At 49.5% G+C, this 15,776-nt stretch overlaps 1 protein-coding gene across 1 annotated transcript in view; it reads right to left on the reverse strand.

Annotated features, from left to right (window-relative positions):
- uroc1 (urocanate hydratase 1) overlaps nt 1–15,776 on the reverse strand; it is a 77,332-nt gene that overhangs the window by 22,496 nt on the left and 39,060 nt on the right. The window contains exons 10-14 of the mRNA XM_080218618.1: nt 12,741–12,803; nt 10,668–10,847; nt 9,165–9,262; nt 4,196–4,268; nt 102–223 (exon numbers count right to left, since the gene is read on the reverse strand). Coding sequence (XP_080074744.1) covers nt 102–223; nt 4,196–4,268; nt 9,165–9,262; nt 10,668–10,847; nt 12,741–12,803 — 536 coding nt within the window. The remainder of the gene's footprint in view (nt 1–101; nt 224–4,195; nt 4,269–9,164; nt 9,263–10,667; nt 10,848–12,740; nt 12,804–15,776) is intronic.

Genomic DNA, 15,776 nt, shown 5'->3' on the forward strand with positions numbered 1-15,776 from the left:
AGAGTTGAACTGGGAGTCAAGCGAAACGGAGAGAGGGAGCAGCCAAAAGAAGTCAAAAAACATAAAAACAACAAATTGGAAACAGGTCAGTTTTCCGTTACCTTCTTCATTTATAATGTCTTCCAGCACTGCCGTAGCAATAGCGTCTGTCACAGCCAGGTCAGCAGGGTCAGCTGAGGTGCAAACCCAACGAAATGGTCCAAATCCCAGAGAGAAAATGTCACTGTGGAGGAGAAAGAGAAGATTGGTTCCACCAGCAGCCTCGGTGAGGGCACGGGGAGGTTCTCAAGCGGGTATCAATTGAAGGATGTGTAGGATGCCAGGGGAACATTGGAACTGGGAGAGGCCATTCAGTCCATTGAGCCTCCATTCAATCCAACCAATGGCTGATCTGAAACTCAATTCCATTTATTCACTGCTTATCCAATGAAAACTCTGTCTATCTTGATCCCCAAATCTGCATTTACCACAATGTCCAATGCTTTCCATAAATTTCCATCTCCTCCATCTCCTTCCTTGAATGAGCTGGTTCCAGTTTTAGACTTTTCCCTCCTTTATCTGGACTTTCCCACCAGAGAGAATAGTTTCTCCACCTCCCCATTACCCATTATTCTATTCCAACTGCCCTTGTCATTTAACCCTTTGATCCCTGGCAGCATTTTGATACAGTCTGATGTATTCTGGTAACATCTGTACAGCAAGGTTTTAGTTCTAAGACAGTTGGGGGGTAAAATGGCAATGTCAAACTGGCACAGTACACGGTCCTCATTCCACTGTTCACCTCTGGCTTATCTAACATCTGTTTGCAGTGGCACCATCTCTGCTGTATGGCAGCGCGGAAAACCAGTTTGCTTTGTTGTCATATCAATACAGAAAGCCAGAGGGAATACAGAGGAGGTTCACTAGGCTGATACAGGAGATGAGGGGCTTAGCCTACGAAGAGAGATTGAATAGACTGGGTCTGTACTCGTTGGAGTTTAGAAGGATGAGGGGGGATCTTATAGAGACGTGTAAGATAATGAAGGGGATGGATAGGGTAGAGGTAGAGAGATTCTTCCTGCTCAGAAAGGACAGTAGGACTAGGGGGCACAGCCTTAAGATAAAGGGGGGGCGGTTTAGAACGGAGTTGAGGAGGAACTTCTTCACTCAAAGGGTGGTGAATCTCTGGAATTCTCTGCCCGTTGAAGTGGTTGAGGCTGCCTCGCTAAATATATTTAAGTCACAAGTAGATAGATTTCTGATAGGCAAGGGAATTAAGGGTTATGGGGAGAAGGTGGGAAAGTGGAACTGAGCAGCGACAGATCAGCCATGACCTTATTGAATGGCGGGGCAGGCTCGAAGGGCTAGATGGCCTACTCCTGCTCCTATTTCTTATGTTCTTATGTTAAATAAGAGGTCAAACGAAAGGTCACTAAAGGTCAAGACTGATTGGTGGGATCTCCACCTCTGGAGTCCATTGGATCCCATTCCAGAAATTCCTGGTGAGTGGTAACTGGAATTCTGCCTTGGGACTTTGGGATAATTGTGTCCAATGGGTGTGGGTAATCTTGGGGGTTTGGGGGGGGGGTCTACAAAACCCTTTGTACAGCTGGTCACAGCCACAGGAGCAGAGTTCACACAGCAGCCTGTCAGGCTGGGAGGGACGACCACTATCTGGATGCACATTCAGAACTAATCCCCCAGCCAAGTCAGCCCAGGAATCCTTCCGCTACTCTACACTCTGCAGGGAGCGTGTGAAGATTCCAAAACAAGAATAACTCCATCCCACTAGACCGTTAATAATGTATCCGCCTGTCAGTTCAAACTATTCTCCAAGAGCAGAAAACAAACATTGGAAAAGAACAACAACATGTCACAGGCTTTCACAGACTCTGAGAATTCTATAAAAGGCCTTTTGGCCCCTCTAGTGCATGCCTGCTGTTTGAAAGACCAAGCCCATGTTTCAGAGCTTGCTGTCCCCCTTAGTCATCTAATTATTTTCCTTTCTCCAATGTCCTTTCGAAAGTTCCTGTCCAATCGGCTTCCACCAGCCTTTTAGACAATGTTTTCCAGATCACAACAACTAAATTCCTCATGTTCGCAATCGCCTGAAATCTGTGTCCTCTGGTTACTGAGCCTCCTGCCATTGGAAACAGCTTTTTGTTTTAAAACAAAATTAAAGAATAACAGATGGATTCTCAGACAAGCTGTGAAAAATTGTGCGCTGTTCCAGGAGTGTGTGTGTGTGTTGACATTGTGAAATGGTGCTTGTCTTGGGCTGAAGCCATCTGACTGAGGATCAGAACAAGCTATCACAATCTGATACAGATTACATGGTGATGTTCACAATGCCTATTAATAGCATCCAGAATCATCTGAATGGAACTTGGGAAATTTAAGAATGAGACAGAACGATTTGGCCCATTAAAGTTCAACTATTTCCAGTGAAATCTTCCCTCCCCTGTGCCCAGTAACACTGTGGGTATCTCTGGGGGAACCATGGTCACTGACTGGAACCACATCAAGGGCATTCAGTGTCCAGGTGCAGGAGCTCCAGAACCAAGCAGGTTTCCATCGGGAACAGGAGGGGAGGCGTGGGGGTGGGGGTAGTGGTGCTGGGAGGGAGGGTGGTAGTTGGGGGGAGGGTGGGGAGCACCACTCACTGGCCACCACTTTGAGTTTGGGCGGGAAGTGGCCTTGAAGTGGTTAGTTATTTGTTACTCAACGGAGACGGGGCAGACGAGCTGTCCAGACATTCGGCACCCCTGAGTGAGGGGGTCAGGAGGGAAGGTGGTCGGAAGGCCACCAGGGGAATATTCCGGGCTAGTGAGACCTCATCAAATTCCACCCCTGAGGTGAATGTCACAAAACTACTCAGTTTGTTTTGGAATCACGGTTTGAGAAAACAGGTTCAACAGAAGCTTCTCTGGGCAGTGGGGAAGTTGCACCCTGCTCGCAACGCCCACACCTCCAGAATGATCCATTCAAAAATCAAGAAAGCAAAATCCTTCAGTTGGACTGGGAGGGCAGCAACATAAACCCAACCTTAAATCATGAATAATTTTATCCTGTCTCCATATACGGTGCATGAGTGTCTCAGCAAGAAGGTTGTGGGATCAGCCCAGAGATATGTGTACTAGAGAGGGGCACAATGGTTAGCACTGCTGCCTCACAGCGCCAGGGACCTGAGTTCAATCCCGGCTTGGGTCACTGTCTGTGTGGAGTTTGCACGTTCTCCCCATGTCTGCATGGGTTTCCTCCTGGTGCTCCAGTTTCCTCCCACAGTCTGAAAGACTTGCTGGTTAGTTGCATTGGCAGTGCTAAATTCTTCCTCCGTATACCCAAACAGGCACCGGAGGGGACTTTCACAGTAACTTCATTGCTTTTTAGTTTTTTATTCATTCGTGGGCATTGCTAGTTGACCAGCGTTTACTGCCCATCCCTAGTTGCCCTTGGAGGGCAGTTAAAAATCAGTCACATTGCTGTGGATCTGGAGTCACATGTAGGCCAGACCGGGTAAGGATTGATTTCCTTCTCTGAAGGACATTAATGAACCAGATGAGTTTTTCCGACAATCAGCAATGGTTTCATGGTCATCAGTAGATTCTTAATTCAGGATTTGTTTTTAACTGAATTCAAATTCCACCATCTGCCGTGGCAGGATTCGAACCCAGGACCCCAGATATTAGCTGAGTTTCTGGATTAATAGGCTGGTGGTAATATCACTGGGTCATCACCTCCCCGCAAGTGCGGTGTTAACGTAAACCTACTTGTGACGAATAAATAAACTGTAAAGCAACCAAAAGGTTTTAGCGTGTTATCTGATCATTATCAGATTCCCGTTGGTGGGATCTTGCTGTGTGAAACTTGGCTGCCGTGTTACTGACATTACAACAGTGATGATACTTTGGCTAAGATCAAGCATCAGATCAAGGCCAAGATGGGCTGAAAGGCCTCTGCTTGTCAGCTTGGATCGTGTTTGTCTCTCCTGGGGGGACCTGGAATCGGGTTCAATTGGATTTTGAGTTTGTTTTTGGGGCAAGTACGGAATGGATTCGGATTTCCGCACTCCACTCTCAGCCCTGGCTTTGTAACGTTAAGCATGGAGTAAAACATTTAAAAAGTATGTAAATGGCTATAAAGTATTTGGAGCATCCTGGCAGGGACAGGTGCTATGTAAATACAAGTCTATCGATAGCTTTTCCTCCAAACTCACCCCATGATATGTTGCACATACGAAGGGAACTTGAATTCCAGCTTCCCACCTCCAGCTTTCACCACATCAGCACCTAGAAGACATTGAAAAGAAAAATAGTTCCAGATTTTATGTTTCAAGATGATCCAGGGGCGAGTTTCAGCCTTGGGATATCAAAAATTATTCAATTCAGGAACTCACATTGAGAATCAAACACTTCCAGGACAGGTACAGCACGGGGTTAGATACAGAGTAAAGCTCCCTCTACACTGTCCCCATCAAACACTCCCAGGACAGGTACAGCATGGGGTTAGATACAGAGTAAAGCTCCCTCTACACTGTTCCCCCATCAAACACTCCCAGGACAGGTACAGCATGGGGTTAGATACAGAGTAAAGCTCCCTCTACACTGTTCCCCCATCAAACATTCCCAGGACAGGTACAGCACAGTTAGGTCGAAACGACTGGGTACGGAGAGTGCGCTGGAGGAATATAGAGAGAGTAGGAGGGATCTAAAAAGGGGAATTAGAAGGGCGAAGAGAGGGCATGAAATGGCTTTGGCTGGTAGGATTAAGGAAAATCCGAAGGCATTTTATTCCTATATTAGGAGCAAGAGAGTAGTTAGAGGGAAAATTGGTCCTCTTAGGGACAAAAGTGGGGAGATATGTATTGAGTCGGAGGGAATGGGGGAGCTCCTGAATGAATACTTTGCGTCGGTATTCACGAAGGAGAGGGGTTCGGAATCGTGCGGTCTGTTAGAGGGAGCTGAGGATCAGCTGCAGGAAATATCTATTACGAGAGAGGAAGTGCTAGGGCTTTTAGGTAGCGTAAGGACGGATAAAGCTCCGGGGCCTGATGGTATTTATCCCAGGCTGCTTAGGGAGGTGAAAGATGAAATTGCTGGGCCTCTGGCGCAAATCTTTGTCTCTTCTTTGGACACAGGTGAGGTCCCAGAAGACTGGAGGGTAGCAAATGTGGTACCGCTGTTCAAAAAAGGTAGCAGGGATAACCCTGGGAATTATAGGCCGGTGAGTTTGACGTCGGTGGTAGGGAAATTAATGGAAAAAGTACTTAGGGGTAGGATGTATGAGCATCTGGAGCGTTGCGGTCTGATTAGGGATACGCAACATGGCTTTGTTAGAGGGAGGTCTTGCCTTACGAATCTGGTGGAATTCTTTGAGGAGGTGACAAAAACGGTTGACGATGGGAGAGCCGTTGATGTCATCCATATGGATTTCAGTAAGGCGTTTGACAAAGTCCCTCATGGTAGGCTGGTAGAAAAGGTTAAGGCGCACGGGATACGAGGCCAGGTAGCTAGGTGGATTGAGAACTGGCTGGGTAATAGGAGACAGAGGGTAGTTGTGGAGGGGACTTTGTCCGGCTGGAGGCCAGTGACCAGTGGTGTGCCGCAGGGCTCAGTACTGGGACCTCTCCTCTTTGTAGTCTACATAAATGACTTGGAAGAGAGCGTAGGTGGTGTGATCAGCAAGTTTGCTGATGACACCAAGATGGCAGGGTTGGCGGGTACTGAACTGGATTGTCAGATGATACAACAGGATATAGATAGGTTGGTGCAGTGGGCAGATAGGTGGCAGATGGAATTTAATCCTGACAAATGCGAGGTGATGCATTTTGGAAGGAATAATGTAGAGAGGAGCTATGTGATTAAAGGTAGACAAATTAGGAGTATAGAAACACAGAGGGACCTGGGAGTGCAGGTTCACAAATCCATGAAGGTTGCGACACAAGTGGAGAATGTTGTCAGGAAGGCTTATGGAATGCTAGCCTTTATAGGAAGGGGGACAGAGTTTAAAAGCTGCTGTCTAATCCTTCAGTTGTATAGAACGTTGGTTAGACCGCATTTGGAGTACTGCGTCCAGTTCTGGTCACCTTACTACCGGAAGGACGTGGAGGCTCTGGAAAGGGTGCAGAGGAGGTTTACCAGGATGTTGCCTGGCATGGGGGGACTGGGTTACGAGGAAAGGTTGGAGAAACTGGGACTGTTCTCCTTGGAAAGACGGAGATTGAGGGGGGACATGATAGAGGTATATAAGGTACTGAAGGGAATAGACAGAGTCAATAGTGAGACACTGCTCCCTAGATTGGTAACAAATACAAGAGGGCATGATTTAAGGGTGAGGGGGGAGAGATATAATTTGGATATGAGAGGAAGGTTCTTTACGCAGAGAGTTGTGGGGGTATGGAACGCGCTACCGAGTAGGGTGGTGGAGGCAGGAACGTTGGACTCGTTTAAGGTTCAGTTAGATAGGCACATGAGTGAAACGAGGATGGAGGGTTATGGTAGGGGTTATTGAATAAGGGTTAGAACCTCGGGAGACACCGGAAAGGCAGGCTTGTGATTAACATTTTTGTCTTTTATTCCACAGGTGGAGGTCCACCTCGTTGTCAAACGAGGGGCATGCACACGGTGGGTCGTGCGTGGGCTACTGTTGGAGGTTCCAGGAGTGGCCTAGTACTTCATGTCGGTGTGTGTGCTTGATCCTGGACCGGTAGACGGGCGCCGCAACAGCTCGGTGACTAGCACTGCTAGCTGTGCAGATACATGGATTTGGGCCTGTGTCTGTGGGAGTTTGTGCATTCTCCCTGTGGATGCGTGGGTTTCCTCCGGGCGCTCCGGTTTCCTCCCACACCCCAAAGATGTGCTCTTAGGCTGATTGGTTTTACCAAATTGACACTATTCTCCCCTGAATCTGGCTAAGTCAGGGGTTCTATTCGTAGACATGCAGGGTAGAATAGGTGTAGGGTGATGCGGCGGCACGGGCTTGTTGGGCCGAAGGGCCTGTTTCCCGTGCTGGGTTGTTCTTTGTTCTTTGTTTGTTCTTTAGCACAGGGTTAGATACAGAGTAAAGCTCCCTCTACACAGTCCCCCATCAAACACTCCCAGGACAGGTACAGCACAGGGTTAGATACAGAGTAAAGCTCCCTCTACACTGTCCCCCATCAAACACTCCCAGGACAGGTTCAGCACGGGGTTAGATACAGAGTAAAGCTCCCTCTACACTGTCCCCATCAAACACTCCCAGGACAGGTACAGCACGGGGTTAGATACAGAGTAAAGCTCCCTCTACACTGTCCCCATCAAACACTCCCAGGACAGGTACAGCACGGGGTTAGATACAGAGTAAAGCTCCCTCTACACTGTCCCCCCATCAAACACTCCCAGGACAGGTACAGCACGGGGTTAGATACAGAGTAAAGCTCCCTCTACACTGTCCCCCCATCAAACACTCCCAGGACAGGTACAGCACGGGGTTAGATACAGAGACAGAGAGTTAGTGACTGGACGGTTTGTGTGCGCAGGTTGAAAGGAGCTGAGATGGGAATTGGAGTTGGAATTGTTTGAGAAGCCGATGTGAATATGTTTGCTGTAGCCTGCACACGTGCATTCCATTTCCCACAAGACACAACAAAATTACATCCATTAACCTCAAGCCAATGCAATGTGTGCTGTTTTCAAATTGAGGACAGATCGCACACCATAGCTGAGAGTGAGATTCAGAGAGGTCAGCAAAGTAGAACTGGATCATTCAACCCTTCTCAGAACACAGAGCCCTCCTGAACACAGGCTTTGGTTGGTGAACGGTTGGTGATCATTCACTGTGGAGGGTAGATGTGTTACCAGTAAGTCATTAAAGAAGGAACTTGCAGAGAAATAGCACCCTTTACAATATCAGGATTTCTCCGCGCGCCAACATTATCCACCTTTTTTTGAAGTGTGGGGACTGATGTCGGAAGCAGGGATGGGGTAACCGGGGAGGGTGGGTGGGTGGGGGTAGGCGCCACAGAGTGTGTGGGTGAGAAACGTGGACTGTACACACAAAATGATGCCCGTGTATTCCTTCAGCCTCCCTCCAATGGGAGCAGAGACTGTCAATTCACGTTAATGAAATAGAAATCAAAAACAGACTCAGAAAGGATTTTTTTGATGAAAGCGTTATAAATCCTGGATTAAACTATCAGGCACAAACTGAGAGACAACTTGTGGATTTTTGGGTGTCTCTGGATTCTGGGCAGACAGAATTACTCAGCTCAAACTAACAAATGGACTTTTCCTATCCTGATACTTATCTGAGCTCCTAACTGGTACTGGTGTAAAAATCTGTAAATATCTGTTAAAAGATCTATTAGGTGAGTTATAAATTAACCTCTACACATGATAGCACAGTCCAATAGCATTCTGATTGAAGATCTCAGGCCTGAGAATTAACTCCTGTTTCTCTCTCCACAGAGAGCAACTAGGATAATTTCATAGTAACTTCATTGCAGTGTTAACATAGCCTTACCTGTGACTAGTAAATAAACTTTACTTTCTGGGTGGCACAGTAGCACAGTGGTTAGTACTGCTGCTTCACAGTGCCAGGGACCTGGGTTCAATTCCTGGCTCGGGTCACTATCTGTGCGGAGTTTGCACATTCTCCCCATGTCTGCGTGGGTTTTCTCCGGGTGCTCCAGTTTCCTCCCACAGTCCAAAGGTGTGCGGATTAGGTTGATTGGCCATGCTAAAATTACCCCTTAGTGTCCTGAGATGCGTAGATTAGAGGGATTAATGGGTAAATATGTAGGGATATGGGGTGGGCCTGGGTGGGATTGTGGTCAGCGTGGACTTGTTGGGCCAAATGGCCTCTTTCTGTACTGTAGGGTTTCAATGATTCTGTGAGAGACTTCCAGACCTACTGAGGGTTTCCAGCATTTTATCCCGAAGATTAGCTGTGATAGTATAAGGGTTTGGCACATGTAGGATTAATGTAGGACTGAGTACATCACCACTCCAACAGAATACATGATACAGTTGACAGAATGTGCGTACCCACCAGCCTAGATACAACTCCCCGCTTGTACCTTTAACTGTATATGTGGAAATATCTCTAAGGGTCAGTAAAAACTGCAAGTTAACCTGTGTATGACAACAAAGACTTTTCCAGACTGACGGAGCACCTTACAACAAATCCTGGTCTTAAATTTCACCCACCTGCTCTTTTAGCTTCAAGTAGGAAGGCATTCCCATAATCCCAGAAAAACATTCCCTTCTCTGAGAGCTTGCTGATGGCCTTTACTTGTCGCCTTAAACTAAAGGACAAATTCAACAAAATCAAATCTGTTCGTCAAAGATTCCCCCTCTCCATCTCCCCCCGACAGTCAACCTCAGCAACAGCAAAGAACATTTAAATAATCGCAATCCAGATCCTCAAACCCCTTCCATCCACACCCCCATCTCCACTCTCCCCCTCCCACACCCCCATCTCCACTCTCCCCCTCCCACACCCCCATCTCCACTCTCCCCCTCCCACACCCCCATCTCCACTCTCCCCCTCCCACACCCCCATCTCCACTCTCCCCCTCCCACACCCCCATCTCCACTCTCCCCCTCCCACACCCCCATCTCCACTCTCCCCCTCCCACACCCCCATCTCCACTCTCCCCCTCCCACACCCCCATCTCCACTCTCCCCCTCCCACACCCCCATCTCCACTCTCCCCCTCCCACACCCCCATCTCCACTCTCCCCCTCCCACACCCCCATCTCCACTCTCCCCCTCCCACACCCCCATCTCCACTCTCCCCCTCCCACACCCCCATCTCCACTCTCCCCCTCCCACACCCCCATCTCCACTCTCCCCCTCCCACACCCCCATCTACACTCTCCCCTATCACTGACTGTACCCCCCATTCCCCCTCCCACACCCCCATCTACACTCTCCCCCTCCCACACCCCCATCTACACTCTCCCCCTCCCACACCCCCATCTACACTCTCCCCCTCCCACACCCCCATCTACACTCTCCCCCTCCCACACCCCCATCTACACTCTCCCCCTCCCACACCCCCATCTACACTCTCCCCCTCCCACACCCCCATCTACACTCTCCCCCTCCCACACCCCCATCTACACTCTCCCCCTCCCACACCCCCATCTACACTCTCCCCCTCCCACACCCCCATCTACACTCTCCCCCTCCCACACCCCCATCTACACTCTCCCCCTCCCACACCCCCATCTACACTCTCCCCCTCCCACACCCCCATCTACACTCTCCCCCTCCCACACCCCCATCTACACTCTCCCCCTCCCACACCCCCATCTACACTCTCCCCCTCCCACACCCCCATCTACACTCTCCCCCTCCCACACCCCCATCTACACTCTCCCCCTCCCACACCCCCATCTACACTCTCCCCCTCCCACACCCCCATCTACACTCTCCCCCTCCCACACCCCCATCTACACTCTCCCCCTCCCACACCCCCATCTACACTCTCCCCCTCCCACACCCCCATCTACACTCTCCCCCTCCCACACCCCCATCTACACTCTCCCCCTCCCACACCCCCATCTACACTCTCCCCCTCCCACACCCCCATCTACACTCTCCCCCTCCCACACCCCCATCTACACTCTCCCCCTCCCACACCCCCATCTACACTCTCCCCCTCCCACACCCCCATCTACACTCTCCCCTATCTCCTTTTCTTACCTTTCCTGAACGAGCTTACGGAAATTTTTCGGGTCAGTGTGCATCATCTGATTGGCTGCCTGGAAGGTGAGTTCTGCTGGGTAATATCCTCCGCTGAATGGGTTATGGCAGGAGGTCTGGTCTGAGCCCAGATCCACCAGTAACTCTCCAGTCCGCTCGTACTCCTGTACCAGCCTCTCCCTGGGGGTAGAATTGTATTTTGTCAGTATAGGCGCCATCTTGCATCTCCTAAGGTCCTTGGATCTCTCTTGACGAATGGCCTGGAGATTTGAGAGAACACACCCCATCTCTTTATCCTCCTGATTTCGCCCGAAACCTCTTGTCTGACATCAGCCTAACCCTTTAATCCACACCTCCTTCACTTGCTAAGAACAGCCGATGAATCCTGCGTTTCATTCATTATTTCAAGTTATGGAATTTCTACCAGACTCTCCCTTGTCCCTGTGTTTCCAGATATAAAGCTCTATCTCATCCCCCACCTTTCACAAGATGTCATTAGGCCTACAGAGACTGGACTCCTCCATCTATCGGATATTCGCTCTATTATTGCTATCGAGATATATTGAGGTTACAACACACAGTCTGACCATTCAGCCCAGTCAGTTCATGTTGATGTTTACCCTCCAAACAAGCAAGTCAATCCCATTCACCCACCCTGTTACCATCTCCCTCCCACTCTTTATCCACCACCCTGCTCTTCAATCCAACCCTCGGTACTGACACATTTCTCCCTCAATCGCTGATTCTGGGAGTGAATCCGCAGCCTCACAACTCTGTGAGATGTTTCTACTGGCCTTTGTTCTCAATCTCTGACGTCATGTGTCTGTGTCCCCCTTGTTCCCGACCTCTCACTTGCTGGAAACTGTCTGCTTCAGTCTACCTTGACCCATCACTCGCATCATTTTAAGCCTCACTGTCGCGTTGCCCCGTGATCTGCATTGTTCTCATGAAAACACAAACAATTTTTCAATCCTCCTTTGAGTTTGTAGTTGCTCCATTATCAGGTAGTGTCTCGGTCAATCGATGCTGTTCTCTCTCCAGTAACAACCCATATTTGGAAAGCATCTTTAGTCTCATGAATTATCCCAGGGCATTTCAGAGGAGCGTTAGAAAATAAAGTGAGACAGCGCATCACGCCAGGAGATATTAGGTCAGATATGGAGAGTTTGGTCAAAGAGGTTTAGGGAGGGAGTTCCAGAGTTTGGGACTGAGGCAGCTGAGGACATGGCCACCAATGGCGGAGTGATTGAAATGGGAGCCACGCATGAGGCAGGAATTAGAGGAGTGCGGAGATTATGAGGGCTGGAGGGGATTACTGAGGTAGGGAAGGCCATTGGAAAACTGGGAGAAGAATTTTAACATGTTGTCATTGTCTAATTGGTGGGCAGTGTGGGTGAGGGAGCACGGGGGTGGGGTGGGGTGACAGGGGGATGGGACACACTGCGAGTTAGGACGTAAGCAGCTGGGTTTTGGATAACAAGTACAGCCGGGGAGCACTGGAATAGCCGAGGTTTTCCACAGTAGATCAGCTGAGATGGGGTAAATTCAGGTGGTGTTACAGACGGAACAGGCAGTTTTAGTGATGTCATGGATACCAGATCGGAAATTCATCTCCGGATTAAGTGTGACACCATGATTGTGGTGATTTCATCTCAAACTGTTGCCACGGAGACAGGTGAGTCGGTAGCTAGATATATTCCTACAGCGTTGTCACCAAGTCAGACATTAAGGAACTGCGTTTGGAAGTTCCCGTGGTCCCTTCAATTTGTATCACATCATCCCAAGGTCCCTCCCGCTCTTCCCGCCAGTCACTGGCGCGTTCGGGAGGATTTGGGAGGTTCACCTTCCTTGGCCATCGGGTCCCGGGGGTGGGACTCGATGCCGGAGCCTCAGGGACACTGTCCTCAGCACCACACAAACTCAGGAGGGGAAATAGAGCTGGTGAAACGGGAAATGAGATGTTTGCTTTAGAACCTGAGTAGAACGCAAGGAAATCCACTCAACTTTTACCAAGCAGTTGGAAAGTAGGCACTCACAGCCTCTGCATCTTTAGCATCTAATTCCGGCACTCACCATAGATCCACCATGTTTCCATGGTAACCAAGACTAAGGGTTGTTTTCTCTCGCCGAGCTTCCCTGAGATTCAACAAAGGAACAAAGTTTAATTTAACGTTAAATTCGATTGGTTAAATCAGTTCCTGCAAATCCATCGCGCCCAGACCGAGACAACCAATCAGGGATGGCTATGGTAGCACGTTCAATATGATTGGTACACAGGCCTCGAGTAACATAGAAACAGGAATAGGCCATTCGGCCCTTAGATCTGAGAGGGTTAGGAGGGGATTGAAATACTGAGATCCCGCAATCCTCACTCATGTCTGTTTACACTTTATAAAACTCCAAACCAGCCCATTGACAAGAGCAGCACAGAATTCCTTCTCCATTTCTGTGATCTCCTCTAACCTCACACCCCTCTGAGGCCTCTTCCAATTCTGCTCCCCCTCTCCCTCCCATTTTGGCATTATTGTCAGACACGCCTTCACCGGAGCTCTGAAATTCCTTCACCCAAACCCTGCCCTCTCTCTACCTCTCCCTCCCCCTTCCAAACCCTCAGAAAACCTGTCCCTCTGATGAGGTTGTAGAGGCTCCTTGGCCTGATCCACCTTCCTGTGGTGGAAAGGCCTGGCAGCCAATGGTGGAGTGATGGAACAGGAGGATGTGCGAGAGGCCAGGATTGGAGGAAGGAAGGTTCAGCTTTTGAAATGTAGACAGACTGACTGACACCTCAGGCTTTCCGTAGCCGTGTGACCGCTTCTGGAGGCAGACATCTAGAGATCAGTTCTCTAAAAGCCTCTCGCAGAAACACACTCAAGTATCCGTCCTTATCCTCGCAACAGCGGGGACTGCAGATGGTTATTGAACATGGAGAGGTCGGAGCCCTAAGGACAGCTGAAGACCGTGGAGGGATTTGAACATGGGAGGCGTTGCCAGACTGGGAGCCAATGTAGGTCCATGGGAACAGGAGATGATGGGAGAATGGGATGTTGTGTGCATTAGGACACAGGCACCAGGAAATGGAGTTAAAGCCACAAGTCATATCAGCCATGGTCTTACTGAATGGCAGCAGGCTGGAGGGGCCGAATGGCCTCCACCTGTTCCTATTTCTTGTGCTGTTATGGAGTTTTGGATCAACCAAAGTTTATGAAGGGTGAAATATGGGGTGGGGGTGGGGTTGGGGGCAAGGGGTGGGGGTGGGGATGGGGGTAGGGGTGGGGGTGGGGGTGGATTGTGGGGGGAACCAATTAGGAGAGTATTAAACAAAGAACAAAGAACAACACAGCCCAGGAAACAGGCCCTTTGACCCTACAAGCCCGCGCCGCCCATTTTAACACTCAGTGAGTGCCTCATTCCAATCCTTCTTCTACCTATGACTTTTGTCTACACCTCTTGGACTCCACAAAAGGGGTATAAATCCACAGAACATTGGACTAGAGGGAACTATGGCAACCAGAGAGAGAGAGGGAGAGGGAGAGGGGCTGGGGATGGAGGCTCCCCGGTTTACATTGTCCCCAGCCAGCGAAGACTCAAACAGAGGCGAATTTAACCTGAGGAGAGCAGAGACGGAGTGAGGACAAAAACAAATCGAACAAAAGAGTGAAAGAAAGATGGAGACAGTGATTGAGAAATGGATAGACCGAGAGAACTATTTAAAATACTGAGAGAGACAGAGGGATGAAAGAGAGGCACAGACTCATGTTCTTTCTGAGCCAGCTTGGAGCAGAGAAGCCCCACACCGCAGACTCCACTCTACCTGACTGGAAATAATTAATGCAAAGGGGAACTTCAGGGATTCCTTTCACAACCGACACCCAATAGCAAACTGAGCTTTCACAAAAACATTCCATCTGTCTGATCCACTTTTCCTTCGCATCCCAACATTAAAGGAGTGTTTCCATCCTGTGCATTTATTCCAGATGTTCTGTCGGCGCTGTGACACTCCAAGGCTGGGTGGCAGATTCCCTTTACCCCAGTTTCGGATGCCGATGCTGCTTTTGATTAGAACCAGTTGCAGATCTGGAGCGCCGGGACACTCAGCTCCTGCCCTGCGTACAGCCTTGATTCAAACGCAGACTGATCTCCAGCGGTGAGGTGAGAGGGACTGTCCCTCACACCAAGGCCGCATTTGACCGAGTGCGACATCGAGGAGCCCTTGCGAAACTGGGGTCAATAGGAATCGGGGGGGAAACCCTCCGTTGACTGGAGTCATACCCGGCACACAGGAAAATGGGCAGAAGTTGTTAGCATCACTGCCTCACAGTGCCAGAGACATGGGTTCGATTCCAGCCTTGAGTGACTGTCTGTGTGGAGTTTGTATGTTCTCCCCATGTTTGTGTGGGTTTCCTCCGGTTGCTCCAGTTTCCTCCTACAGTCCAAAGACATGTAGGTTAAGTGAATTGGCCGTGCTGAATTGCTTCTTAATGTCCCAGGATGTGTGGATTAGGTGGATTAGTCATTGTAAATGCACAGGGTTACAGAGATAGAGCAGGGGAAGGGGAGTGCGGGAAGGGGAGTGCGGGAAGGGAGTTGGGTCGGGGGGGGGGATGGTTTGTGGGGCTCCGTCAGAAAATCAATGCAGAATCAACAGGCCAAATAGCCTCTGCACGGCAGGGATTCTATGGTTTTGTGGTTGTGGTGGTTGGGGGTCATCTCAGCTCCAGGATATCTCTGCAGGAGTTCCTCAGGGAAGTGTCCTTGGCCCAACTATCTTCAGCTGCTTCATCAATGACCTTCCCTCTGTCATAAGGCCAGAAGTGGGGATGTTTGCTGATGATTGTACAACATTCAGCACCATTCGTGACTCCTCAGATACTGAAATGGTCCCTGTCCAAATGCAACAAGATCTGGACAATATCCAGGCTCGTGCTGACAAGTGGCAACTAACATTCGGACCACACAAGCACCAGAAAATGACCATCTCCAACAAGAGAGAATTTAACCATTGCCTCCTGACATTCAACGACATCACCATCACTGAATCAACCCCAACATGAACATCCTGGGAGTTACCATTGACCAGAACCTGAGCTGGATTAGCTATATAAACACAGT

Source organism: Carcharhinus amblyrhynchos, chromosome 3, assembly GCF_965287045.1.
Source record: "Carcharhinus amblyrhynchos chromosome 3, sCarAmb.v2.hapA, whole genome shotgun sequence".
In the NCBI taxonomy this organism is placed as follows: Eukaryota; Metazoa; Chordata; class Chondrichthyes; order Carcharhiniformes; family Carcharhinidae; genus Carcharhinus; species Carcharhinus amblyrhynchos.